We start from the raw sequence: 27,540 nt of genomic DNA, 5'->3' as shown, positions 1-27,540 counted from the left end.
TTGACATTGGGTGTTAGGCACTTTGTTTCAGCAACAAGAAAAGTAAGACAATTTGCAAAGTTTATGAAAGTCCTAGAGCCAAGATCTGCCTGCCTGACTTTCTTTCTTCTTTCTTTCTTTCTTTCTTTCTTTCTTTCTTTCTTTCTTTCTTTCTTTTTTTTTTTTTTTTGTACCGGGAATTGAATTCATGAACTTGCACTTGCCAGGCAGGTGCTATGAACAAAGCCTTGTTGACACCAGTTTTAAACTAGTGAATGGTCACCCAGTAATAACAGATAACTGCGACTTTTGGGAAAACTGGTCTAAGTGGGTGAGATCCAAACTCTGAGAGATAGAGAGATAGAAACTGGTCCTTGTGCCAGGAAGCCCAGGAGACAGGCAAAATACTCTGCAACAGTTCTTTGTCTGAGCCGGGGATATAGCTCAGCAGTCATAAGCACCTGCTTGGCATGTGCAAGGTCCTGAGTTCAATCCCTGATACCGCAAAAATGGCAACAACAACAACCCCCCCCCAGTTCTTTTCCCTGGGGTGGGGGGTGGGGATCCTGCCTGGCATTCTAGGATGTGGCACAGCAGAGGTCACCATGGTCATTGGGAAACTATAGCTGGCAGTGATTGAAAAGCAGTGAGGCAGTGAAAGGGAAAGAAAAGTCCAAAGTGCCTGTGTGCCAGCCTAAGTAACCCTGTGCTGAGGTCAGTTCCCTTCCCCAGACAGGAAACAGTAGTTGACCAGAGCTGGGAAATAGCCCTGAGGCTTCCACCTCCAGAGTATTTTAGTTTCCTGATTACACAACTTCAAGTACATTCGGGGGCACAAGTGGCTGACTGTAGCTAGCCATTTTTACTTAAACACAGAGGTGACATGGCAGGAAAAGCATCATTTTGAGATCTGCATGGAGGAGGTTGACGGCACAGCCCTGGTGAACCAGCGAGCATTCTGCAGTGTTTGGAAATTGGATGCATCTCAAATGCTGGGTGGGGCTAAAGTTCTTGTCGATGTATAGGACATGCATTCAGGTACCAAAGAACCAGATGTTTGCCGTCAGACCCTTCTTTAGCTTTGCAGTCTTTTTTGGGGGGTGGGCACTGGGGATCACACTCGGAGCCTTGAGCTTGCCAGGCAGGCACTTACACCGCTGAGCCATATCCCTGACTGATTGTTTTGTTTTTTCTTTTTTGTTTTGGCTATGAGAATTGAACCTAGGACCTCATGTTTGCCAGGCAAGTGCAGTGCCACTGAGCTAAATCGCCAGCCCTGTAGCCTTGTATAAGGTGCAATGTGCCTTCCAACTTCTGTTTCCTCTTTTGTTCAAAGCAGTGATGCCTGTACCTGTATTGCACGTCAAGTGAGATGGAGCGCAGTGCCTGCGGCATAGCACCTGGCTCGATACCCAACCTCACTGTCACTCCTCATGAGGAGGGCTGTAGCATCCTTTGCCCTCAGCATAATCCCTCCTCCTGCCACACTCCAACTGCTTTTTGAGTACATCTGCTTTCCCCCTTTATTCACTGCATTACAGTATAATCATGTAAGTGGGATATTTATGGGGTGAAGATGGGAGTAGGGTTATTCATCTCCTGGGGAAGGTCCAGGTAAGGCCAAGCCAGTTGCTTGTTTTTTTTTTTTGTTTGTTTGTTTGTTTTTTTTTTACTAATTTTATTGAGAAACAAATAGCAATGAGACAGTTTCAAAACAGGTTAGTAGGACAGTCATAATAATTAATACATTCTATATTGTTGTCTTTGTAGTATTTATTCATAGTACAAGATGCAGACATGATCCAGTTGCTTGTTAATGACGTGGCCTACAACCTTATATGCCCCATTTTCCTTTCTAAGTCATACCACCGTTGGATAGTAAGCTGGTGGAGCGTCTTGGCCAACACCTCTTACCCTGGATGAACAAGCTGTCCTGGGAGCACCTGAACCCCAGCATCTATGTGGGCCTGCGCCTCTCCAGCCTGCAGGCCGGGAGCAAGGAAGAGTTCTACCTGCACAGCCTCAAGCTCTATTATCAACAGTGCCTTCTAGGGTATTGTTGCACTCTCTCCTTTTTTTTTTTCCCCCATGTTTTGCTTCACACCTGAGAGACAGGAGGCCTGGATTTTGATGTTGGCCTGTCACTACTATATTGGCAACATCAGGCAACTTTTGTCTCTTGTGGGTCTTTCTCTGTCTATAGAAGGAAGAAGTCTGTAGGATGAAATCAGAGATGCTAGTACAGGGACCTTGTACTGCTACTGCCATCCTCTTCTACCTGAGGCAGACATCACTAATCCATAGCCACACTCATCCTGATCTGGGAAGCAGCTCTGGACTCTGTTTCCCTCCTGTGTATGAAGCAGACATCATTAATCTACGACTGTACTCTTGCACTGATCCCAGAAGTAGTGCCTGACTGTGCTTCCTTCCTGTGTATGAGGCAGACATCATTAATCCATGACTTTTTTTTTTTTTTTTTTGCAGAACTGGGGATTGAACTCAGGCCCTTGCGCTTGCCAGGCAAGTGCTTATCCTACTGAGCTATCTCCACGGCCCCCATGACTGTGTTTTTGTTTCATTCCTGTGCATTAGGCAGACATCACTAATTCATTACTGCATTCTTTCATATGCAGCCCAGAAGCAGTGTCTTTCTGCTCTTTTTCCAAGGAGCAATCAGGAGAGGACTGTTCTGGTGTTTCAATGAACTTTGAAGAATCAAGAGCAGCTTCCTCTCGAGGAGTGGATTAGGGTAGGGAAAGGATACAAAGGGAAGGGTGCAAGGATGAAGTATGGCCAGAACATGGGGCAAATCCAGGTAATCTAAATGCCAGTGCTCTCAGAATTTCTCTTTGCATTGATCTTTCATCTGTTTAAACATCTGTGACATATACCTCAGAAGAACATAGCTGACCACACCTTACTTTTGGAAGCTCTAGCAAAGTTTCCAACTACTAGCATTTTTCCCACTTTGTGATGTATGTGTAGAATATCCTAAGCCAGGCTCACCAAAGTGTTAGTAGTTCTTAGTTGGTAACAGTTCTTAATTGGCCTTGTTCTAGCCCCACCACCAGGGATGTCAACAGTGACTGCTCCACCAAGCCTTCCATGGGCCAGCTGGCCCTCTACATGCTCGCTCTCAGGGCCAACTGCGAGTTCATCAGGGGCCGCAAGGGCGACAGGCTGGTCTCACAGCTCAAGTGGTACCTGGAGGAAGAGAAGAGCGCCATCGGTGAGGGGGCACCATCTGCTGGGCAGGGGCAGGGGCTAGGAGGGCTTACTAAGTGGTGTTCTTGGTGAGAACTAGAACTTCGGACGTCTTCCCCCAAGCCTTGTTTCCATTCTCCGTTCTACCTACCTCACTCTCCAACTAGGTGTTCTTGCTTGCTCCAAGGGCCGTGCTTAAGCAGCCTTCCTGAACCCCATCCCATCCACACTCTGTCAGGCAGTCCTGATGCTCAGCCACCTAACCTGAGCTCACTGTGCTCACCTTCTAGGACACCTGTACACCTCCTCAGTTGCCTGCTCTGTAGCCCCTTCTTCTACCAACTTTCTGACTTCCTGATGCTGCCCATAGTAGCCAGAGTAGGGCTTTTCAACCTAAATCCTATCTTGTTAGTGCTGCTGAACCCCCACAGGGGCCCCTCACTGCTTTGCTAACAGCCTTAAGGCCACTCTGTCTGCTTCTCTCTTCTCATTAAGCTCTGCTCTGCTCACGCACTCACCAACCTCTCTGTGTGCACTGACCACACTGACCTTCTAGCACACGAGCCATGGTCTTCATACATGTTCTCTCCTTCCCCTTCTAGCTCAATCTTGCTCTGCCCTTTCCTCCTGCCACTCTCAGTGTCACTTCCTTAAGAAATCTTGTCTGGATTCCAAGTTATTCAAAGCCCTCTGTCATGTGGCTCCAGGGACCTCAGGCCCACAGTTCGGTCCCCAGCATGCTCTGGTGGGTGTGAGCCAGGACCAGTTGAGGCAGTGAAGGATCTCATGCTCTCCAACAAAGTGCCATATTGGGGAGCAAAAGCAGTGGCATCACTTGTGCTGGCTGCCTGCTGGGAAGGGGCAGAGGCAAGTGGTCAGGCCTGTCATAACATGCCACCCCATGGCTTTCTCCATCCCAGGACACAGTCACAAAGGCCATCCCCATACCAGCTACTACCAGTATGGCCTCAGCATCCTGGCCCTGTGTGTCCACAAGAAGCTGGTCCATGACCAAGTGGTCGACAAGCTCCTGTATGCTATGGAACATGACCACCACCTCCACTTGGACCCTTTCTCAGTGGGTGAGTGGGGCAAGCCCTGCTGAGGCTGGGCCTGCATTCCCTCATCCCTTGACCCCAGCTGAAGAACTCCATGAACTGGCCTCACACTTACCTTTCCCCAAGACCCCTGCTTATCAAATCTCTTAGAGTGAAGTGAGGAGGGGCTGAAGTGTGGGCGATGGTTGTGATCCTGACCCTAGCTCCATCATGCGCTCACCGTAGGACCTCCTGGGCAAGTCAGGTGGCTTTACCTATCAAATGACTACCTAAAAGCTATCAGTAAAGGATACCTGGCAAGTAAAGGGCTTGGAACATGCTCTCAGCACCATTCAAGCCAAGAAGCTGAGAACTGGATTTAGGATTTGCTTCCTTATTGCATGATCTTAGGCCGCCATTTCCATTTCTGGTCATTGTTCTTCAAGGTCTTTTCTAGGCCTGACATTCCACGAATGAGTGTGTTCCTTGCACAGGGTGGAGTAGGATGCCGAAAGTGGAGGGGGCAGAGCGGGGTCCTTGCCAGCAGGGATATTGTTTTTGCCTCAGAGTCCTTGGAAAATCGGCATGGAGCCAGACACAGTGGTGTGCGCCTATAAAGGTAGCTAATTGGGAGTCTAAAGCAAGAGAATAACAAGATCAAGGCCCCTTTTGGTAACTTAGACAGGGTCTTAAAATAAAAATGAAAAGGGTCCTGGATTCAATTCTCACCACCACCGCCACCAAAAAAAAAAAAGAAAGAAGAAGAAGGCAGAAAAGAAAACATATTGTGGCTATGAAATCATCAGGAGAGGGTGACAGGGCTTTAAAAATCCCAGAGCCCAGGCAGCTCCCTATCCCAATTAAATCAGACTGTGTGAAGTCAGCACTTTCTTTAAAGCTCCACCAGGGTTTCCCCATCTTGCAGCCAGGTATGGGAGAGGAGGATGTCCCATGGGCCTCCCTCTGTCAAACTCCAACCTTGCAAGGACTAGCATAACCAATGAACCCAGCTTGCCCAGGACTGAGAGGTTTCCTGGGATGTAGGCCATTCGGTGTCCAGACTTGAACTGGTGTCCCTCACTGTTCTGAGAGTACCTAAAACTTGTTCAAGCCTTCCTGTGGCTGCCCATTGCCACAACACTAGGGCCCTGCATGGCCTGGTGTGGGTGTCCAGCTCATCATAGGTCCTGTTCCTCCTTTTCCTAGACACAATGGCCATGGCCGGCTTGGCCTTTACCTGTCTGGAGCTCTCTTACTTCAACCCCAATCTAAGACACCAGATCTCCACGGCTATCAGGACAGTGCAAGAGAAGATCCTGAAGGCCCAGACCCCTGAGGGCTACTTCGGGAATATGTATAGCACTGCACTGGCACTGCAGGTGGGAAACTGATCCCGGAGCCCTGGTCATCCTTGGGGGGAGGGCCACCGGAAATGAGGGGTGGGGTGGCTTGGTCAGGGCCTGGAAGATCTGGCTCCCCACATGCTGACTGGTTCACCTCATCCCGTTTTGCTCTACCTCTCACAGTTCCTAATATCCTCTCCCATGTCTGGGGCGAAGCTGGGCACTGCATGCCTTAAGGCGAGGGCAGCTCTGCTGGGCAGCCTGCATGATAAAACCTTCCAGAATGCTGTCATGATTTCCCAGCTCTTGCCTGTCTTGAACCTCAAGACCTATGTGGACCTCATCTCCCCAGACTGCCAGGCACCAAGAGGTAGCCAAGCTCTTTACAGTTTGCTGAGAATTCAATGATGTCTGCATGTCCCAGTGAGGGGAGGTTGTTCAGCCTTGATTTGCTGGGGTCACATGAATTTGTGTGTGTGGGGGGGACATAGTAGCTAAATTATGGTCACAGCTTCTGTAACAGAGGTCTCACTTGCCAGGGCTGCACTGAGTCAAGAGGAACTGTCCTGGGCTGCATATAAAATATATAATATAGTTAATATTTCGTTAAAGTAACAAAACTTCCCTTTAAATTTTTCACTTATTGCCGAGTGTGGTGGCACAGCCTGTAACCCCAGGACTTGGGAGTCTAAGGCAGGATTGCTGCAAGTTGGAGGCCAGCCTGGCTACATAGTGAGTTTAAGACCAACCTGAATAATATAGTATGAGACCCTGTTTCAAGAGAGAGAGAGAAAAAGAGAAAGAGAGAGAGAGAGAGAGAGAGAGAGAGAGAGACAGAGAGACAGAGAGACAGAGAGACAGAGAGACAGAGAGACAGAGAGACAATGATTTGAAGAGATTTGTGGGATTGCCAGTGGAGAAGGGAGATCAGAGCAGAGGGGAAGCAGCAAGATCAAAAGCACAGAGAGGTAGAGACTTTGGGGGAACATTTTGCAAAAGAGTGAGAGGTCCATGGGGGGAGTGAGCAAGAGTGGCAGGCAGAAGAACAGAGAACTGAAGCCTGGGGACGCAGCTCAGTGATGGAGCACTTGCCTAGCATGCACAAGGCCCTGAGTTTGGTTCACAGCACTGCAAAAAATAAAACAAAATAATGAGAAGAGGCAATTAGAGGTGATAGGTAAGTGACAGGAAGAAATATATGTTCTCGAGGGAGTCCTCTGAGGTACATAACGTGGCAGATAAGTGGGAGGGAGATTCTTAAAGCAGAGAAAAGAATGAGGAACCTGACCTTGGGAGGGTGGAGGGATGTGGAGGCTGAGTGACAAGGAAAGCTGGGGTGACAGCCAGGCTTTGGCCGAGCAGATGGTCATGGCATTGAGCTGAGGACGTGGGGAGGACATGGTCCAGATGGGCTGTAGCATCTTCCAGGGAAGAAGGAAGACTCACATCCGGGCTCCCTGTCCTCACACCAACTGCCCTTCCTCTCTCCCTGGTGCAGTGATGTTGGTAGCAGCTCCTGAGGATCCCTCCTTCAGCCACACCCCAGAGATCATCAGTGTTACGCTGAAGGTCTCCAGCGTCTTGCCGCCCTACCATAAAACCATCCCAATGGTGTCTGGGTCCACTTTGGAAGACGTTCTGAGTAGAGCCCAGGAGCTAGGAGAATTCACGTGAGCAACCCCGTCTTCCCAACCCTACCCCATCAACCCCACATACCTGAAAATGAATTACAGGAAGAACAGGGGACAGAGGACAAAGAGGGTTCTCTTGGGAACGGGAACAGCACTGCTTCCCCCTTCTGTATTTCTTTGTCAGGCTTGCTGTCATGGAAACTGGAACTGTAGGTCAGCATTGTCATTAAGAAAGTAGGTTCTAGAGGCAGAGGCCCTGCGCTGGAACCCGGCTCCTGAGCTCTCCAGTGAGGGTTCCCAAACTCAGTGAGGGTAGTGGGTGTGCCCCCGCCTCACAGGACCAATATGAGAAGCCCAGGATTTCGTGCACTTAGAGATCCTGGCACTGCCTTTCCTGTGCACAGGGTCCAGCCTACATTAAGCACTCACTACAAGTCAGGCTTTATAGCATAAGAATTTTAAAAAGACAGGCATAATGGCTTGTGCCTATAACCCCAGCATTCAGGAGGCTGAGGCAAGAGGATGTCTGTGAGTTTGAGATTAGCCTGAGCTCCACAGTGAGTTCAAGGAGAGCCTGAATTGCGTAGCAACTCCCCTCCCCCACCAACCCCCTCCCCAAGATCCTGACTCGGAATGAAAACTACAAAAGGGCTGGAGGTGTAACTCAGTGCCAAGGCCACGGGTTCACGCCCTGAATTGGAAGCAAACCAACAAACTTGCTTCTCACTGTAAGATTTGGCAAGTCTGAGAAAGAGCACATCAAGATCAGCACACCTAAGTAAGACGAGTATGATTCTCATGTCACCAGGGAAGACTCTGGTGTAGAGAAGTTGAGTGCCTTCCGTTAGGTCGCCTCTTGCCTTGACTTCCCTAGAAAGAGAGGACCTTCATTTCTGCCCCAACCAGAATTCCCAGAAAAAGCATCCTGCTAAAGGCCAGGTACAGTGGCACATACCTATAATCCCAGCCCTGAGGAGGGCAAGGCAGGAGGATTACCATGAATTTTAGAAAGCCTGGGCTACATAGTGAGACCCAGTCTCAAACAAACTTCTCCCAGGCCCTAAGCTAAATGAATTTTTTCTCTAAAATGACTTGGATGTGTATTACTAGGTTTATCTAAATATCAAGCCCTTTCTCTTTCTTCCTCTAGGCAGCTATAAATCCTAAACAACTTTACAAATTAAACAGGAAAAAAAGTAGAAAAAGCAATAATGTTCAGATAGGGACCACCAGCAGGAGTTTAGGTTGACGCTGCGAGGCCTGGTGATCTCCTCTTCTTATAGTGAAGCCCCCACCGTACAGGCTGGTTCCTCCCCACCAAATGCTGCATTCACTGCCAAACCTGCTACCTGGCTCCCTTCCTGCTCATCTTCTGCAGCGCAGAGCGGTACTGCTGGTGGCAAGTGCAGCCTCCGCAGCTATGCTCACCCGCTGAGCACCTTGGTCCAGCTAAGCCCAATGGCCTACTGGTACTCGTGTTTGGATATTGTCATTAAAAGGAAAAGCAAAGACAGTTTCATGTTCTTTCTTCAGAGCTTGAGAACCTCTGAGAAACCATGGTGGACGCCCACCTGAGAAAGCGTTCTCTTGCAGTGCAGGTGGGTGACTGTGCTGAGTTTAGGAGCCACGTGGGAGGGTTGAGAATTTTCAGCAAAGAAAGTTGCACTGTGGAGACAGACTAAGGTGAAGAGAAGTGGCCCACAGCTGCCACGTGGCCTGGCAGAATCAAAGGAGCCGGGACAGGGGCTGATCGCAGACATTGCTTGAAACAATACAGACCCTTCACATCCACAGGTTCCATGTTCTCAGAGCTAATCAGCCTCACACTGAAAATGTTAGGAAAAAAGTTGTGTCTGTACTGAACACGAACAGACTTTCTTCTTGTCGTTGTTCCCTAGGCAATACCCTGTAGCAACCATTTACATAGTGTTTCTTTGTATTAGTACATACACGTCATCTAAGGATGCCTTAAAGTGTATGAGATGATTTACATAGGATTTATGCAAATACTAGGCCATCTTACCGAAGGGCTTGAGCATCTGTAGGTCTTGGTATCCATGGAAGAGGAGGGCCCTGGAACAAAAGATTTAATGCCTAGGACCAATCTCTTGCCCTTTAAACACACACACACACACACACACACACACACACACACACACACACCCAGAAGCCTCCTTGGGGTTGCTTAGGAAATAGGCAAATACAGTCCCTCCAAGTGAGCTTCTGGGTTGGTTGGTTTGGTTGGTGTTTTGGGGATGGCAGGGGTTGGTGGTGGAGATTAAAACCCAGAACCTTCAAGCTGAGCCACATCCTCAACCCATTTTTAATTTTTATTTTGAGTCAAGGTCTCACTAAGTCACTAAGTAGCCCAAGCTGGGCTTGAATTCACAATCCTCCTGCTTCAGTCTCCAAAAGTGCTGGGATCTCTCTAGAAATGGGGAGTGTGGATTGTGTAAAATCAGAGCAGACTGCAATCCTTCTCCAAGAAGAAAATGCCCCTGAACCCTGGAAATTTCCAGAACAAGAGACCCACTGCAGCCACTGGTGTCTCTCTGCCTCTCTCCCCCATGTCCCTGTGCCTCTGTGCACTGGCCTCCCCCTCTCCTACTGCACAGTGGCTTCTGTGAGATGCCACAGGCCTCTGCTACTCACCCTCCCAACTGCTGGGTTGATAATAGGTGTCTCTTCCTTCAGGCCACATCATAGTCAACAGAGGGTGACACCTGAGTGGGCAGTGTCAATGGGGCTGAAGATGACAGGGTGGAGGGAAGACCCATGGATCTATAGTGAGATGGCCCAGGAGGGGCTTGGCTAGTGCTGGCCCTGAAGGCCAAGGCAAGATTTCTGTGCTGGTGCAGGTGAGCTCCACTTCTCCCCCTGGGAATGACAGTCACCTCTCCTTACCTTCCCCCTGCTAGGTATGGAACCCGGGCCTCCTTGTATGGTCCCTTCCTGACATCTGTGATGGGTAAAGTAGCTGGAGACCGAGAGTTCTGGCAGCTCCTCCAAGTCCCTGACATCCCTCTGCTACAAGGTGAGTCTGGTGGCTGCCACCCATCTCTACTCCTACGTGACCAGCAGCAAGGTTTTGCCAACTCCCCACCCAGCTTGTCTTCCTTCCTGTGTCTCCTCTGCTCTGCTCTCCCTTCTCCACCAGCAATTCTTCAGATCTCTCTCTCTCTCTCTCTCTCTCTCTCTCTCTCTCTCTCTCTCTCTCTCTCTCTCTCCCTTCTTCCAGTACTGGAGATTGAATTCAGGGTCATCAGAATCTTGCTAAATCCTTGCACTTCGCAGGCTGGATTCCAACTTGCCATTTTCCTGCTTCTGCCTCCAAAATTCTAGGATTACAGGCATGCACCTGTACACCTGGCTGATATTTTTAAAAATAAGTAAATTTGCCAGGCATGGTGGCACACCTCTGTAATCCCAGCATGCAGGAGCTTGAGGCAGGAAGGTCACCATGAGTTTGAAGCCAGTTTAGGCTACATAGTGAGTTCAAGACTAGCCTGAACTACAGTGTGAGACCCTGACACAAAACAAGGCAAAATAAAACAAAAGCCACACCTCCTATAGATTATATTTAATAGATACAGTAATGTGTGTAATTTAAAATTTTGGGGCTGGGGAGATAGCTCGGCAACATAAGCACCTGCCTGGAAAGCGCAAGGGCTGGAGTTCAATCCCTGGTACTGCATGTCATGCCAGCCCCAAAACCTGGCGTAGTGGTGCATGCCTGTAATCCCAGTGCTGGGGAGGCTGAGACAGGAGGATCGCTATGAGTCTGAACTGAGCAGTGAGACCCTGTATCAAAAAATAAATAAATAAAAATAAAAATTTCTAGATGCTGAAACTAATACTAACAACATTATTTCTTCTTCTTCTTCTTCTTCTTCTTCTTCTTCTTCTTCTTCTTCTTCTTCTTCTTCTTCTTCTTCTTCTTCTTCTTCCTCTTCCTCTTCCTCTTCCTCTTCCTCTTCCTCTTCCTCTTCCTCTACTTTTTTGTTTGGTACTGGGGATCAAACTCAGTACCTTACACTTTCCAGGCAGGTGCTGTGTTGCTAAGCTATACCCCTGGGCCCCAACATATCTTTTTAAAAAACATATCTTATTTAACTCAATATATTTAAAAATCATTATTCCAAGATGCAGTCAGTGTAAAATTATTAAGACTTGCTTTGTGTATTTTCCTTCCTGGAAGTTCTGTCCTCTACCTTCAATCTCTTCAGCCTCCCTGGGGGCTGAAGAAAAAGAAGAGACTTAGCTAGACATTTCTTCTCATTTATTTTCCCAATGAACCAAAGGCAGAAGTCACTTCTATGCTCTATCATTTTGAGTTTCCTCCTATTTTGTTCTGTTCAGGCTGCCGTAACAAAATTGGCTCTGGACAGTTCCCAGCTTCCTACCACCAAGCCCTGAGTGCGTCTTGCACTCTGGCTTCAGGGTGGGGCTCCAGATGATGAGACTCGGGGGCAGGACACTGCCCTGCTAAGCCCCTAAACTCCATGTATTTCTGCAGGTATTGCTGAATACAAACCACAGGATGGAGAAACCATCGAGCTAAGACTGGTTAGCTGGTAGCCCTGAGCTCACACCTGCAGTCTTGCATACTCCACAGGCTTCTGTCCTCCTTCCTGACCCTGTAGCCACCTCCTATGAATTTGGAACGATGTCCCCCAGGTCACCTCACCTACCAACTCTGCGAGGATCTGAGCCTCAGCTCACACTGCAGCAGGGTGCCAAGCACCTCCCCTGGAAAGCCTGGCCCTGGCCCACAGGTGTCAGGAAGTCTTCGGTGTGAAGGACCTGTGGCTCTCAGACTCCTCCACAGGAGGAGGAAAGGAAGTCTGTTGGCCGCAACATTGTGAATACAACTGCCATGGGCCTGGGGTCCTGCCAGGAGGTCTTCACGCCCCAGGGGCTACAGCCCTGACTCCAGGTCTCTAATCTGTTGTCAAAGCGGTGGTCCTAGAGCTTGGCTGGTGAGGCCTCGGCAAGGTTGCTCGATGCCCACCTCTGAAATTATTAAAGTCTTGATTGTCTGAGCATGTGCTGCAGCCTGCTGGTGCCTCCACCTCAGCAAGCCTCGGCAGGCAGCAGAGAAGGGCAGGTGCCACAGGGGGAGGAGGTCAGCACAGGAGAGCACTCACCTTGGCATTGAGGAGGGAGGACGTTGGCTGGGGCAGCCCTGCCATTTCCTGAGCACCTACTTGCTAAATGCTGCTGGCACAACTCTGTGGGTCCTTATAATTTTTATTTTCATCTCTGATTTACAGATAAAGAGATTAATGTTACAAAAGAAAAAGTGAGCCAGGTGTGGTGGCGCACACCTGTAATCCCAGCACTCGGGAGGCTGAGGCAGAGGCAGGAGGATTGTTGCAAGTTCAAGACCAGCCTGGGCAACAAAAGTGAGCTCCAGACCAGCCTGAGCTGTCTCAAAAAGCCAAGAAAAAAAAAAAAAAAAAAGGAAAATGATTCACTCAAGATCATAGACAAGGCAGTGATGCTCAGAAGGAAGCGAGCATGGCTCAGGGGACATGGCCATGAGCCTGAGTGGGGCATGATGTCGCTGATGGAGAGGCTGAAGCTAGGAGAATGCTTGAGTCCAGGGCTTGAGGTCAGCCTGGGCAACACGGCAGGCTCAAAGCAACAAAAACAAAGCCAGATGGGGTGGTACAAACCAATAATCCCAGCACTCCGGGACCTTGACGCAGGCTGATTGCAAGTTCAAGCCCAGCATGGGCAATTTAATAACTTAGTTTAATTCTGTCTCTAAATTAAAAAATAATAATTTAAAGGGTTAGTGATGTAAAGGCAAGAAAGAAAGAGGGAGAGAGGGAAGGAAGGAGAGAGAGAGAAAGAAAGAAACCACAAGCGTGAGTTGGGGGAGCCACCTGGCTCCTCTCCTCAGACACAAAACTGAGGACCTCAGTGGGTATTGATTGCACAGCAGAGCCCCAGTTCTACTAGAGGCCTGGGTCTCTCCCTCCTTATAGCCAAGGCATTCTCAGGGCACCACAGCAGGCCTCCACAGCCAGGATATGGGGACTGGCCTCTCAGTGGGTGGCTGAGGCTCTAGACTCTCCTCTTGCAGTGGGGGTAGGGTTCAGCCCAGGGAACTATCTCCTGTGCCTTCCCCTACCAAGATTAGGAAAAGGCCTCTCCTTTGATGGACTGTGTGTTAGGGCTGGCTGGGAAGTGATGTACTCCGTCCTTGAAGCTGCAGGTTAAATCCGTGCCTCTTCCTGGGGCACTGACTTTAAATACCTAAGGTCGGGTAGTGAGGCAAGAAAGTGACAGTGGGGTTGGGGAGATGGTTCAGTGGAATAAGCACTTCCCTGACAAGCACAAGGGCTTGAGTTCAATCCCTGGTTCCGTTAAAAAAAAAAAAAATGACAGAAAACATTTTTTCACGCTGGAACAGACAGGACACGGGAAGCCCTGGAAAACTGGCCATTAAGGTGAAATGCTTTAATCCAGGACCATGGGTTGCTTGTTCATTTGCACTCCTTAATCATGGTGGTGGGGAGAGATCAAGACCCATTCTGTGACTCTCCCTAACGTCCTTGTCACAGGGGGATGGAGACTCAGAGACGTCACACAGTGTATAGGTGAAGGAGCTGAGCTCCTCCACTATTGGTCCCAGCATAAGATGTTGGCTACCATACCTCTGTCCTGCCCCTTGGCACCTGAGAACAGGGGCCTTCCACTCAGGGGACTGGCTGGGCCAGGCTCAAGGAAAGCTGAAGGGTCTGGAGCTGGGGTTGCACCTCTCTCCATGAGGGAGTGTCTTCATTGGGGTATGTTGGCTCTGAGCAGGAAGCTACTGAATCCTGCTCAAATCCAAGGATATTTACTGGAAAGACCCAGCCCATCCACTCAGGCATGGCTTAGAAGGATAGGAAACTTGAGGCTGAGGGTTAGATCTTCCTCGCCTCTACCACCCTCAGTCTTTTTCTATCTCTGCAGTTCCTCTGGGTGTAAATTCAGTCAAGACTCCTTTTTCTTTTTTCACTATTAGTGACTGAATCTAGCTGTATCCCCAGCATTTTTTTTTAAATTGAGACTGAGTCTCACTAAGTTATGCAGACTAGGCTTGAACTTGGGATCCTCTTGCCTCAGCCTCCTAGAGTTCTGAGACTACAAGTGTGCACCACTATGTCCAGCTCCCAGCCAGGACTCTGCCACCTTACAATTTAAGCCCTCAGCTCCTTTTTACCTTCTGAGTCTGTATCCCTAACCCACTGAGTCACTGGGTGATGTATCTAGTCTGGCACAAGTAGCAGGAACAAAAGAAGCCAGGGATGAGTGGACATATTCAGAGCCCAGTCCCTCCAGGCCTAGGGACCAGGCTGCCTCTAGCCTGCTGTCTTAAGGCACTTTCTCATTGCTGGGATACCCTGATACCCACAAATTAGAGGAGGAAAGGTTTATTTCAGCTCTATTGGTAGAAGTTTCAGTCTATTGTCAACTGGCTTCATAGAAAGGTGGCAAGGCAGAGGGGGCATCACAGGGAAGAACCAGTCCATGTCATGGCGATGGGAAACAGAGATCAAGGGGGGAGGGAGATAGACCCTTCTGGGCCACACCCCCAGTGACCACCTCCTGTGACGACTTCACCTCCCAGCATCACACTGACCTATAAACTCATCAGAGAACTAATCCGCCCATGCGTGGCACACCCTCAAAGCCCCAACCATGAGCATGTGAGGCTTTGGCGGGGGGGGGGGGGAATCCAGATATAACACTATAGCACCTGCATGTAGACCTGAATGGCTCCCGATTGACCACTCCTACTCCTAAGCCTGTCTCCTAACCCGGAGCTGTGGGATGTCTTGGTTCATAGCATGTCCATGTCTACGATTGTGTCATGGATAACGCACGAGAGCCTGAGGCCAGGATCAGGCAGCAATGAGAGGACCGTCCCACAGTTTCTGTGGCCCAGTTGCTAGAGGTGGACTCTTCCTCCTTTCCTAACATCCCCCAGAGTTCCTCTCCTCCCCTTTGGCCCTCCATAAAGCTGGGCCCTTTGGACTCCATCATTCCCCCGTGTGCTGGGAGCCTGGCTGCTTTCCTTCAGCCAAGCCCTCAGTCTGTCAGGGAGTCATTCCCACACATGCCTCCAGATAACTGAGGAGCAGATGAGACGGAGCCCTTCCTTCCTGGCAGCACACAGTGTTTTCTTTGGTATCCCTGCCCTGCTGGGTCCCCATTGAGTATGGCCTCTGCTGCCCCTCAGATTCCCCCACTCTAGGGGTGCGCAGCCCTCTTTATTCTATCAAAGACCCTCCCCCCTTCTTGCTGTATTAATCTGCTTTCCTTTTTTAAAAAAAATGTATTTAGTACAGGGTCTCACTGCACAGATCATATTCGTAGTGATCCTCCTGTTTTCAGCCTCCCAAGTGCTGGGATTACAGACTTGCGTCACCACACCCAGTCTTAGTCGGCTCAGCATGCCCTGCGGGAAGGGCCAACATGGCATGGGGATCGATAATCATCTTTAACTGCCAAGGCAGTTGGGAGCAACATTGTGGTGCTCTTATTTTTTTTGAGATAGGGTCTTACTGTGTAGTTCAGGCTGGTCTTCCTGTCTCAGTGATCTTCCTGTCTCAGCCTCCTGAATGCTGGGATTATACAAGTGTGCTACCACACCCAGGGGTGTGGTGGTTCTCAAGGTGATGTTGACAGAGTCTTACTGCCTGCACCCCTGCCAGCTCAGCTCTGAAAAGGTCCGGGTGTTTTCATTGTTCTTATTTTGTTTTGAGGGCGAGTAGATTGAGGCAAGTTCTCCTTATGTAGCTCAGGCTGACCTCAAACTTGGGATCCTCCTGTTTCAACCTCCCAAGTGCTGGGATTGAAGGAATGCATTATGTCACACCCTGTTTGTTTCTACATATTAGGTTTTTTTTTTTTTTTTTAATTGCAGGAAACACTAAGAAAACAGAAAAATCTCAAAAAGGCTGTAGCCCATGAGGGACCCAGATTCTGCCTACTCAAGAAATAGTGGTGTTAGTAGGAGTTTCTTCCTTGGCTGGTTCAGGTTCTCTTAGAATTTCTGCAGGAGAAGCTCTGTCTACATGTCCCTCTACTTGTTCCCCTATTTTTTTTTTTTCAGGTATTGGGGATTAAATTCAGGACCTTGCGCTCGCCAGGCAGGCACTTATGCCACTGAGCTAGCTCCCTGGCCCATGTTTTTATCCTCAGCCTGGAATTTTTTTTTACCCCCCTCAGAACCGGGGATTGAACTCAGGCCCTTTCGCTTGCCTGGGAAGCGCCTTCTCTACTGAGCCATCTTCCCGGCCCCCTGGAAATTTCCTTGTCCGCACCCTCTGCCCTGAGATTTGGGCTGTTCAGCAGTCTACCAGCTCCAGCAGACGTCAGGCTCAGCAGAGGCAAATAAGATAGCACAGACTCCTGGACCCAGCCCCACTAGAGAGGCCGGGTTCTTTAGATCTCCCGTTAGGCTCTCCCCACCTCCCACCCCAAGGGTGTCTAAAGGCTGTAGAAGGGCTAGAGTAGCCTCCGTTCTCAGGCATTCGGGAGCCTAGCCACCAGAGGGCGCAGCAGGACGGGCTTGGCGGCTCTCCTTTGCGGTCTAGTTCCTCCACTCCGGCTGGGGTCATCAAGGACTTGCTGGCCCACCAACAGGCAAAGGTTGAGCTGTGTCCAGGCGGGGTGGCTCTTCCGCTGGGGCAGGAAGCGCGATGGCTGAAAGGGGCTGGCAGCCGGCACTGAGCTCCTGCTGGGGCCTTGGTCCTTGTTCACCTGCACTCCAGGGCTCCAGAGGCCAGGGCTGGGCCTGGAATCTGGGTCAACCCGACCGCCTCTAGGGGCACTATTTACCCAGTCCTAAACTCAGAGTCTGTCGGTGGGTGGGATACGAAAACTGAAATCTGGTTAAGGGCAAAGCCTTGGGGACCCTCTTTGCCTCCCTGCGCCAGGCTCCGTCTCACCAAGCCTGGAGGAAGGGGTGGACCCCAGACGTCCAGCTGCTTGTTGATTCTGAGTGCCCAGGATGGAACAGGGACTGCTGGTCAGGGATGGGTGCCAGCGACAGTACCCTGGTTCCGCAGCTGCGGGCAGCCCTGGTGATTCAGCTTCCTTCTGCTGCCCCAGATGGGGCGCCGCCCTGGGCTGGGAGGAAGGCAGGGAAGCTGGGTAGAAGGGGTGACGGAAAGACCATAAAGGACCCTGTGGTCCTGTTCTGCCCGATGTTGAGGTCACACAATTTAACTGGCCGCGGATCTGTTGAGCCTGTAACTCGTCCCTTCGGTCCTCTTCAGTGCCCTATTCATGTGGACGGCTTTGCGGGATACTCCAGTGTACCGAGCACTGGGGTCTCTAAACGGTTGAGTGCGGAGGAGGAAGGAGGAGCCTCGCGGGCCGCCCGGCCGATGGGGGCGGGGCTGCGGAGCGCGGCCTTGGGGCGGGGCGAGACGTCGGTGTTCCCGGGCGGGTCCTGGCTGGGGCGGCGCTGGGGTCTCAGCCCTACTTTACGGGTGGGGCGCGGAGGAGGCGGGGCTGCGAGCTGGGCTGGGCTGGGCTGGGCTGGGCTGGGCTGGGCTTTAAGCCGGGCGGGAGCTAGGAGCCACAGCCTCAGTCGAACAGCCCCGGAGGCACATCTCCGGCCCAGGCGCCAGTCCTTGGGGAGCCGAACCGAGCTCACCTCCTAGCACTGGCCGGAACGCGCCGGGCCGCGTGTCAGCTGCATCTCCCTGACGCTATCGGAGGTAGTGAGCCGCGGCTTCCCGGGTACCACCAGGCGCGGAGCCCTGCTCGTCTCTGCCAGGCCTGCTCACCGCCTGAGCTCTCGGGACAGGGAATCAAGCTCTCCACCCTCACGGCCTGGGGACGGAAGAGAAAAAAGGGAAAAGGATTCTATCGAAGAGCATAGTGTGAATGCTGGGCAAGGAAGAGAGCGGAAATTTCATCTGGCACCGGGGAAAGAGGTAAACGGAGCTTCCTAGGCCAGGCTTGGACACCAGCGTTCCCCGCCATCAGCCACGACCTCGGCTCTCCCAGATCTGTGGAACACTGTGAGCTTAGCTTCTAGACACTGCTGGCCAAGGCCTGGAAGCACATCGGTGACCTCACCTGAGACTGGCCTAGGGCCCAAGAAACAGTATCTGGCTTACCCCAAAGCTGGGGTCTCTAGTGGTCCGGAGCTGGTCACAGGGGAGCTAACCTCCTGCTCCAGCCCCACTGGTGCGGATGTGCCGCTGTCCTCCGGAGCACCATGAAGGCAGGATGACCTCAGCTGAAGCAGCAGCAGTGACTGGAAGTGCTCGGGTGGCTGGACCCCCCGAGTGGTCCCCTGGCAGCCCCCAGGTCCTCAGGCGACCTGGCAGGGCCCGGGTGGCTGTGGCAGCGTTGGTGTGGTTGCTGACGGGAGCCACCATGTCAAGCCTTAACAAGTGGATCTTCACAGTGCATGGCTTTGGGCGGCCCCTGCTGCTCTCAGCACTGCACATGCTGGCAGCAGCACTGGCATGCCACTGGGGGGCACGGCGCCCCGTGCCACGGAGCACCCGTCGCCAAGTGCTGCTGCTCAGCCTCACTTTCGGCACCTCGATGGCCTGCGGCAACGTGGGCCTCAGCACTGTGCCCTTGGACCTGGCACAGCTGGCCACGACCACCACGCCACTGTTCACGCTGGCCCTGTCTGCACTGCTGCTTGGCCGTCGCCACCACCCACTGCAGTTTGCTGCTATGGGCCCTCTCTGCCTGGGGGCTGCCTGTAGCCTGGCTGGGGAACTCCGGGCACCCCCTGCAGGCTGTGGCTTCCTGCTGGTGGCCACCTGTCTCCGAGGCCTCAAGTCCGTTCAGCAGAGTGAGTATCTTCCATCTAAGGAGATGGAACTTGGGGTGGGTGGTTAGCCTGGAGTTCCTGGTGAAAGGTGTGGCTGTTGTCCCATATTACAGATGAGGAAACTGAGGTTCATAGAGGTCCAAGAGCTCAGTAATTTCCATTTAGGTGCCAGACCAAGGCTTTCTGGAGGCCTAGCCAGTCTTTAATAATAGTTGCCATTGATCTGTGTTCCATGCCTTGTCAAGCCTTTTATTGCTCCGAATCCCAGTACAGCCCTTGATCAATGATAGGTACCATAATGTCCCCTTTGTAGAGAGGGGGAAGGGCTTGCTTATGGCTGTGTGTTAATGAGTAGCAGTAGAAAGGTTTGAATGCAGCCACTTAGAGCCTGTGCTGTTCAAGAGATGTGTAAGGCTGAGGACCAGAGGGAGGCCAGAAAACATGGACCAGAGAAAGAGAGAAGTCTGTCATTGTAAGCTGGGATTTGGAAGGCAAGGATTTGGCAGAATATAGGAAATGCTGATGTTGACTATGAGCTATAGTGTGGCAGGCCTAGTGCTGGATGCTGGTCTTCAGTTGTCATAGCAACTACCACCTTATCCCCACTTCCAGGTGATGGGACTAAGACCCTAAGAAATTTCTGACTGGCATAGGAGTACATGGCTCCTAAGGACTTGAAGTCTAGTCTGTGGAACTCTGAACTCTGGCTCTAATGAGAGCTCACAGTGGGGCTCTGATCTGTAGATAGGGCTACAGCTCCAGGTCTAGACCCTGCTAGATCAGCCTGCCTGAGGATGGAAGCTGGCTTCCTGTCTTTTTCTGTGGAGGGATAGCTGAGGTACAGCCCCAAATTTTTCTCTGCTTCAACCCAAGGAAGACCCAGGACAGGTCTGGGTACTTAGGGAAGGGAGGCTTGGCTTCCTGCCATTCCTTTGCTCTTACTTGCTGGGTGACCTTGGGCAGGCCTACACCTTCTCTGGCCCTCAGTCTCCCCTCCTGTTCAGGAGTAGAGGGCCAATTGGTGGAGTCCAAAGAGAACTTTGTATCTACTTCACCCCCCAGCTGTGAGATCTGTGAGACAGGCCTGGGAAAGGGAGAATGGGAGGAGCTCTCCAAGGTTAATGCCTAACTTGAGGGCAGCTGAAGTGAGGGCCATGTTGAAGTTAGAGCTCAGGCCTTTCCTGATGTTGTGTCAGAGCCTGGACCCAGACATCTTGTCCTTACCTTCCTGGGCCTGAGGCAGAGCCAAAGCCCTGTTCTATTTTTGCCCTCAGGTTACATGAGCTGGAGCCTGAGCTCAGGCATGAGTTCTGGGCATGAGTCCACTCCAGGAAACCTGACCCTGTGGGGCCCTCTTGGGCAGGGACATGAGGCTGAGAAATCCCCACCTCTGGAGCACATTGTACCTGCTGAGGTCCAGTGCTCCTCACACAGAGCCCTTGGCCCCCAAGACTGTGGGAGGGGCCAGAGCCAGCCAGGATTCAGGGTATTTGGGGTACCTGACATCAGACCATTTCTTAGCTTCTGCCAGCTCCCCCCTTCCCTCCAAGTCTCAGTTGCCTCACCTGGGAGGCTGTAGGGTGGTATGTGTTCTGGGCTCTAAACGCCCTGTTATTGTTACACCTGGATTACCTGTCTGCTTCCCATCAGATAGGCTTTGGAGCATCTCTGTGCCCCCAGGATTTGACCTGGGACCTAACACAGAACAGCTACTCCTTAAAGGATGAATTCATTGATGGCCTTTAGTAGCATAGTCATTCCACGTGGTGCAGAGCACTAAGGAGGGAGCTTAGGAAACTGGAGGTCCCGTCAGTGAAGGGAGCCTGGCTGAGATGGGGAGGAGTGAATTGAATAAAATGGGGTTTAAAAGGAGATTTCTTTTGGCCTAGGCTCCAGAGTCCTGTTCAGACTAGAATGGCTGATAGCAGCTCCTTCACTGGGAGCAGACACCAGATGAGCAGAGGGTAAGGGTGAAGGAAGAGAGGACATCAAGCATCTGTAGGCAGGGCCAGAAGTTTCCCTTCCACCCAGGCCAGTTGCAGGGGAGTGACGTAAGGAGAGGTTGAGGCCACATCATCCTCCTATGCAGAGAAAATCTGGGCAGTGGAGTCCCACCCTCCTGAGCTTGTTCTTGGCTGTACCTATGTCACAAGCAGCCTGATTAAATCCCTGATCTCTGAGTGCTTGGGCTGATTGGGAGATGCATTTGGTAGGACAGACGTTCTGGAGTCAAGGTGCACACGGGTGTGGTAGGGGCATGGGCTTCCTGGGAGATCAGAGAAGGCTGCTAGGTGAGGAGGCCTGTAACGATGATAATGGAAATAATGTATTCATGACAGTGCACTTACTGAGCCCTTGCCAGGGGCTACACTGTCCCGCTCTTCCTAGACAGCAACAAAGAATGGGCAATACACTGCCAGGACCCTGGGTGCCAGCTAGCAGGAGCAGAGCAGGGGAGATTGGGTCCACTGCCATGGTGAGCTTGCACTGGGCATCAGCGCTGCGTTGAGCAACACACGCACTCCTGTGAGAAGGATGTCATCACCCTCCCTGTGTTACATATGAGACTCAGACACACAGAAAAGGTGACTGAATCACACAGCCAAGGAAGGGGTAGAGGGAACCAGCCAACATCAAGTGGCCAGGGCTTAGAGAAGGTCAGCTTGTGTGGTGAAGCTTGGGAGTGCTGTTGAGTTCTGAAACAAAAATGCCTTAGAGGGTGGGTGTGGAAGTACATGCCTGTAATCCCAGCACTTGAGGAACTGAGGCAGGAAGAGGGTCTCAAGGTTGAAGCCAGCCTGAGCTACACAGTGAATTCAAGGCCAGCATGCACTACAAAGAGACCCTGGCTCAAAAGTAACAACAGCCAAAAAACAAACAAACAAACAAACAAAAAACCCTTTGGAGAAGTAGAGGTTACAACTGAAGGGCTTGGAGGTTGGCAGGTGGAGGAGTCACTAAGAGGCAGAAAGACAGGCTGGCATTTTGGGGGTGAATCACTTGTGCTGGACTCACAGCCCTTTCCCCTGTTGCAGGGAGGGAAGCTGAGGGGTCAGGTGGGGTGCAGGACAGATGTGCAAGGGGTGAGATGGGAAGATTAAATGGGGCTCCCTGTGAGGATGAGATTCACCAAAGGTAAAGTTCACCCGCAAACCCAAAGCCTTCCCATCTTAACCGTTAGCATGCAGGCCATAGGCTGTGTAAGAGTGCCAAATTTGAAAAGGGAGGCATTCCAATTATCTGTTTTCTTAAAAAGCTTGAGCTGGAAGGCCTGTTGCCTAGAGAACGAGGCCAAAACATCAGAATGAAATCGAGAAAGGACTAAAGTTTCCTATTCTAAGCATAGGCTGGTGACTAAGCACCTCTCGCCCTTTGGAAAGTGTGTGTCAGTAGACGCAGGCTGTCTGGGTGGGGACCGGTATTGATTACTCCTGTCTCTACTCTGCCATGTGGAGAAGGCGCCCACCATCGCAGCCTTCGAGTGAATACCTTACAGTACCTGGGCTGTCTGCTGCTGATCATGGTTCTGCTTCCTTTGCAAAGCAGCCAGCTGGAAGTCTGTGTCACATCTGTGCACAGTGGCAGGATCATCTCTTTCCTTGAAAAGCTGAAAGGTGTCCTCTGAGTCCTGGACTTAACTCAGTAGGCTCCAGTGTGGGTAGCAAGCAGTGCTGATAATCAGTCATAAACAGTCAGTGACAGCCAAGAGTCAACAAGGACTTTCTTGTTGAGCCCTTTCCATCCCAATGGTCCTTAGGTGAATGCAGCAATGAATGGACTAATCATTTTTACTGCGTGTTTGTTTGGATAGGGTCTCACTGTGTAGTGCAGGCTGACCTTGAACTCATGGCAGTCCCTCAGCCTCACTAATGCTGGGATTATAGATATGTGGCACCAGTCTATTTTAAAAATCTCTTGCTGGCCCCGCCCCCAGGGTGTGCTGAGATGGCAACTGAGACTAGGTGTGGTGGTGCACACCCATAATCCCAGCACTTGGGAGGCTGAAAACAGGAGGATCACTACAAATCCGATAAGTCCGATCTGTATAGTGAGATCCTGGAGACCCCATACTAAAATACATTTAAGGGGAAGTTTGTTTTTTATTTTTATTGCTGAGGGCTGAACCCATGGCTTCCAGCTTACTAGGGAAGCATTCTATTGCTGAGCCAAATCACCAGCCCCTAAAATACATTAAAAAAAAAAGGTAGGAAAAGATCTCTTCCAAGGGCCAATGAGATAGCTCAGCAGACTAAGCACCTGCTTTGGCAAGCATAGGGACCAGGATTCAATCCCTGGTCCAGCAGGCCATGTAGGCCCAGCCCTGGGGCATATTAAGCCATCAACTGAGTCCAGGTGTGGTGGCGCACACCTGTAATCCCAGCCCTGGGGAGGCTGAAAACAGGAGAATCACTAAGAGTCCAAGCTGTGCAGTGAGACCCTGTACCAAATACACAAAATGAAAAAAAAAAAATGTTAAAAAATCTCTTCTTAGAATGACTAACATTAAGAAGTTAGCCAATAATAAATGCTGGAGGGGCTGTGGGGAAAAAAGGAGCCCTTCTCCACTATTGGTGGGAGTGCAGGCTGGTACAACCACTATGGAAATCAGTGTGGAGATTCCTCTGGAATCTAGGATTGGAGGTCCCATTCAACCCAGCTCTTCCCCTCCTGGGTACTTTTCCAGAAGACCTGAGAGCATCATATGACAGTGATATATGTGCACCCATGTGTACAGCAGCACAATTTGTCATAGCTAAATCTTGGAAACAACCCAAATGCTCATCAATTGAGGAATGGATACAGGTGATGAGGTATTTTTACACAGTGGAATATTGTTCAGCTATAAAAAGGATAGATTTGAGGCTTTTATCGGTAAATGGATGCAACTAGAGGCCATACTCTTTTAAGTGAAATAAATCAGCTTTGCATGTGCAAACATCATGTTGCTTCCTTAGTGTGAGAGCCTAAAAGAGAAAATACAATCTGAAGGGTACAATAGATACTGGTAGAAGGGAATGAACCTGTTCAAAAGGAAGGAATTACTGAGTTGAGGAGGACAGGAGACAGGGTGGGGAAAGAGATAGCTATATATGTAAGCAGGATGACCTGGACACCTGTACTGTGCATTTCTGCTGGTCTGTGAAAGGAGCAGTTAATGTTTTGTGTCATCTCCTTTTTGCAATTGTTTGTCCTTTTTTTCTTAATTTCTTTTTTTTCTTTCTTCCAATTTTACATGCATATATTTGGTAATATGACTAACTGAAAGACAACACTATGTATTACAGCAAATACTGTCAAATTCATATTTTGTTAAGTGGAATTCTTTTTTTTTTTTTAAATGTATTTAGTACAGGATCTATAGGGTCTCACTACATAGATCAGACTTGTAGTGATCCTTCCTGTTTTTCAGCCTCCCAAATGCTAGGATCACAGGTGTGCACTACCATGCCGAGTCACAATGGCACCACCATGGCACCACCATGCTGAGTCTCAATCGCTATCTCAGCGTGCCCTGGGGGTGGGGCTGGCCCAGCAGGCCAGGAATCAAACCCCCAGCCCGTGTCTGCCTAAGCAAATGCTTTAATCCTCTGAGTTATCTGGCTGGCCCTGTTAAGTGAAATTCTGAATCACTTGTAATTTTTCTATTTTAATACTATTTTATACTCTCTTTAAAAAATATTTTGAAAATCTCTTCTTAGGTGTGGTGGCACATGCCTATAATTACAGCACTCTGGGAATCTGAGGTAGGAAGATCACAAGTTTGAGTCCAGCTTAGGTGCCTTAGCAAGATCTTATCTCAAAGAACAGAATCAAGGCTGAAGATGTTGCTCAGTGCCAAGGCCCTGGGTTCAATCCCCACTACCAAGAAGACAATAAAGTTCCCTCCCCCTTTCTTCCTCCTCCCTCACACTCTTCCTCCTCCTCCAACCCTCTCCTTAGTTTCCTTTTTCCCATTTGCTAAGTGGCAGTGCTAGGACCCTCTCCTGGCCTGTCCCTCTGAAGCAGCCGGAGCTATAGAATGTATGATCAGGGCTGATGCTAAAAAGGGTGGATCAAGGGCTGTGGGAGCAGCACACACCTATAATCCAGCACATAAGGCTGAGGCAGGAGGAGCCCTGCAAGGCTAGCCTGGGCTAGTGAGTTCAAGACCAGTTTGAACTACATAGGCACTGCCTAAAACGCCAAAAGCAGAAGCTAGGAAAGCTTGTTCCAAGGCTTGGAGAGTCCTCTGAAGATTTTGTGCCATTTTTTGAGCCATTTTTTTGTGTGTTTATTATTTTAAATTTTTATTTTTAATGTGCATATCTAACACATAATGGTTACATTCATCATGGGAGTTGGTACATGTATGTAACACATCTTTTTTTCTTTTTCTTTCTTTTCTTTTCTTTTCTTTTCTTTTCTTTTCTTTTCTTTTCTTTTCTTTTCTTTTCTTTTCTTTTCTTTTCTTTTTTTCTTTCTTGTGGAACTGTGGATTGAACTCAGTTCCTTGCACTTGCCAGCAAGTGCTTATTCTACTGAGCCATCACCCTGGCCCCAACACATCTTTTTTTCACACACACCCCCTTTCATGTTTATTGGTGATTTGGTTATCTCAAGCAGATTACTATTTTCATTCTGTGGGAAATGGGTTTGAAATGGGTGGTAATGAGCCTTTATGTTGATTTTTTTTTTTTTTTTTTTTTTTTTTTGAGGCAGGGTCTTGCTATGAAGTTCAGACTGGCCTTGAATTTACCATGTAGCCTATGTTGGCCTTAAACTCATGGTGATACTCCTGCCTCAACCTCTCAAGTGCTAGGATTTGACCAAAAGAAAGAAAGAAAGAAAAAAAAAAAAAGCTGGGCATGGTGGCACACACCTGTAATCTCATCAATCAGAAGGCTGAGGCAGGAGAGTTACTGCAAGTTTGAGGCCAGCGTGGGCTACAGAGTGAGTTCAAGGGCAGCTTAAATGATATAGTGAGACCCTGTCTCAAAGAGCTAAACAGAAATACCCCCTCCCCCCAAAAAATGAAAACAGAAAACAAACAAACAACAACAACAACAACAAAAACTAGTGGTAGGATTACAGCTGTGCACCACACCTGGTCAGGTTTTTTTTTTTTTATTATTATAGGTAAGCAGGCTTGTTTTTTAATTTAATGTCTTGCTGAGCACTTACCTTATTAAGGCTTTGTGTAAGTTATCTTTGTTAAATTTTAAAGTTACTGAACACATTAGGTTTTACTTTTGCCCAAATCTCCAAATGAAGAAGCAAGTAAAGTAGCCTTGAGCCAAGCTCAGGCACAGCTGGTCAGGAGTGAACATTTAAGCAAGAGCAGCCAACCCTACTCAAATTAAGTAGGGGATTGTCTTGCAACAGAGTTCTGATGGCTACTGTCCTCTCTACAGGTGCCCTGCTGCAGGAGAAAAGGCTGGATGCAGTGACCTTGCTGTATGCTACCTCGATGCCCAGCTTCTGCCTGCTGGCGGGCGCCACCCTGGTGCTGGAGGCTGGTGTGGCTCTGCCACCCGCGCCTACGGACTCCCACCTCTGGACCTGTGTCCTGCTCAGCTGCATCCTGTCTGTGGTCTATAACCTGGCCAGTTTCTCCTTGCTGGCCCTCACATCTCCTCTCACTGTCCATGTCCTGGGCAACCTCACTGTTGTGGGCAACCTCATCTTATCCCACCTCTTGTTTGGTAGCCACCTCAGTGCCCTCAGCTACGTGGGCATCGCACTTACCCTTTCAGGAATGTTCCTTTACCACAACTGCGAGTTTGTGGCCTCGTGGGCAGTTCGCCGGGGACTGTGGCGGAGAGACCAGCCTGACAAGGGGCTTTGAGACCTGGGGAAGCTCGTGAGTTTCACCTCAGACAGCCCCTGCCTGAGTTCAACCATGGCCAATGGCTGTGGGAACAGGGACAGCAGGCAGCTGCTGCTGCAGCCAAGAGAGATGGGCTCTTCTTAGAGGGTGCCTGGAAGGCTGGAACAGGGTCTCCCAGAGGGACCTGCCTCCCTCCCGCCTGCCTCACCTTGTCACAGACCGCACCCACCACTGGATGGTGGGTCCAAGCCAGGCACAGTCACTGTGCTTGTCAGAGTAATCGTTTTCATTAATATCAACTACTATGCCAAAATTTGCTGGGCAAACTTGGACACCTTCCATGGGTTACAATGACAATGATGGTGATAATTCTTGACAGTTGTACAATCCTTCCTCCAGCAGGGAGGGCAGCGGAGAAAGGGCTTCTTCCAGGGAGTTGGGATGGTCTATGCCAACTCCAGGCAGCTGCTGTGGCCTTGCTCCTGGGCCCCCCAGTTTTGGGTCTTCCCTCCTTAAATAAACTATTTTTTGCTTGTACACCTGTGTCATTCCTTAGGGGTATAGATCACAAAGTAGGGAAGAATGGTGGGCTACCCAGCAGGCACCAGGCCCTGCCACGGTCTGCCCAGACTACCACTGCCCATCTCTTGGGTGGCAGCAGTGGGTTCCTCCTTGCTCTGCCCTCACTTGTCTCCTGCCTCTTCCATGCAGAGGGACCTTTCTAAAACTC

General features: G+C 50.2%; 2 protein-coding genes across 4 annotated transcripts in view; both read left to right on the top strand.

Moving 5' to 3' along the window:
- Tcn2 (transcobalamin 2) overlaps positions 1-16,270 on the top strand; it is a 19,885-nt gene extending 3,615 nt beyond the window's left edge. For 2 of the 3 annotated variants that reach the window (XM_004645524.2, XM_023705822.1), the window contains exons 3-10: positions 1,840-2,032; positions 3,042-3,211; positions 4,107-4,268; positions 5,430-5,602; positions 5,750-5,936; positions 7,065-7,236; positions 10,116-10,231; positions 11,714-12,242. In XM_004645524.2, coding sequence (XP_004645581.1) covers positions 1,840-2,032; positions 3,042-3,211; positions 4,107-4,268; positions 5,430-5,602; positions 5,750-5,936; positions 7,065-7,236; positions 10,116-10,231; positions 11,714-11,775 — 1,235 coding nt within the window. In that variant the 3' untranslated portion in view covers positions 11,776-12,242. Of the gene's footprint in view, positions 1-1,839; positions 2,033-3,041; positions 3,212-4,106; positions 4,269-5,429; positions 5,603-5,749; positions 5,937-7,064; positions 7,237-10,115; positions 10,232-11,713; positions 12,243-16,120 lie in introns of those variants that run through there. The other variant, XM_023705823.1, reaches the window with a different exon arrangement.
- Positions 16,271-16,434: 164 nt separating this feature from the next.
- Positions 16,435-27,341, top strand: Slc35e4 (solute carrier family 35 member E4). The gene is made up of 2 exons (XM_004645523.2): positions 16,435-19,024; positions 26,395-27,341. The coding sequence occupies exons 1-2, from the start codon at positions 18,406-18,408 to the stop codon at positions 26,826-26,828; spliced, it is 1,053 nt and encodes a 350-aa protein (XP_004645580.1). The 5' UTR covers positions 16,435-18,405; the 3' UTR covers positions 26,829-27,341.
- Positions 27,342-27,540: the final 199 nt, after the last annotated feature.

This window comes from Octodon degus, unplaced genomic scaffold (assembly GCF_000260255.1).
Source record: "Octodon degus isolate 3935 unplaced genomic scaffold, OctDeg1.0 scaffold00230, whole genome shotgun sequence".
Lineage (NCBI taxonomy): Eukaryota > Metazoa > Chordata > Mammalia > Rodentia > Octodontidae > Octodon > Octodon degus.
Note: the sequence above shows the minus strand (reverse complement) of the source record. Positions and strands in the feature narration are given on the sequence as shown.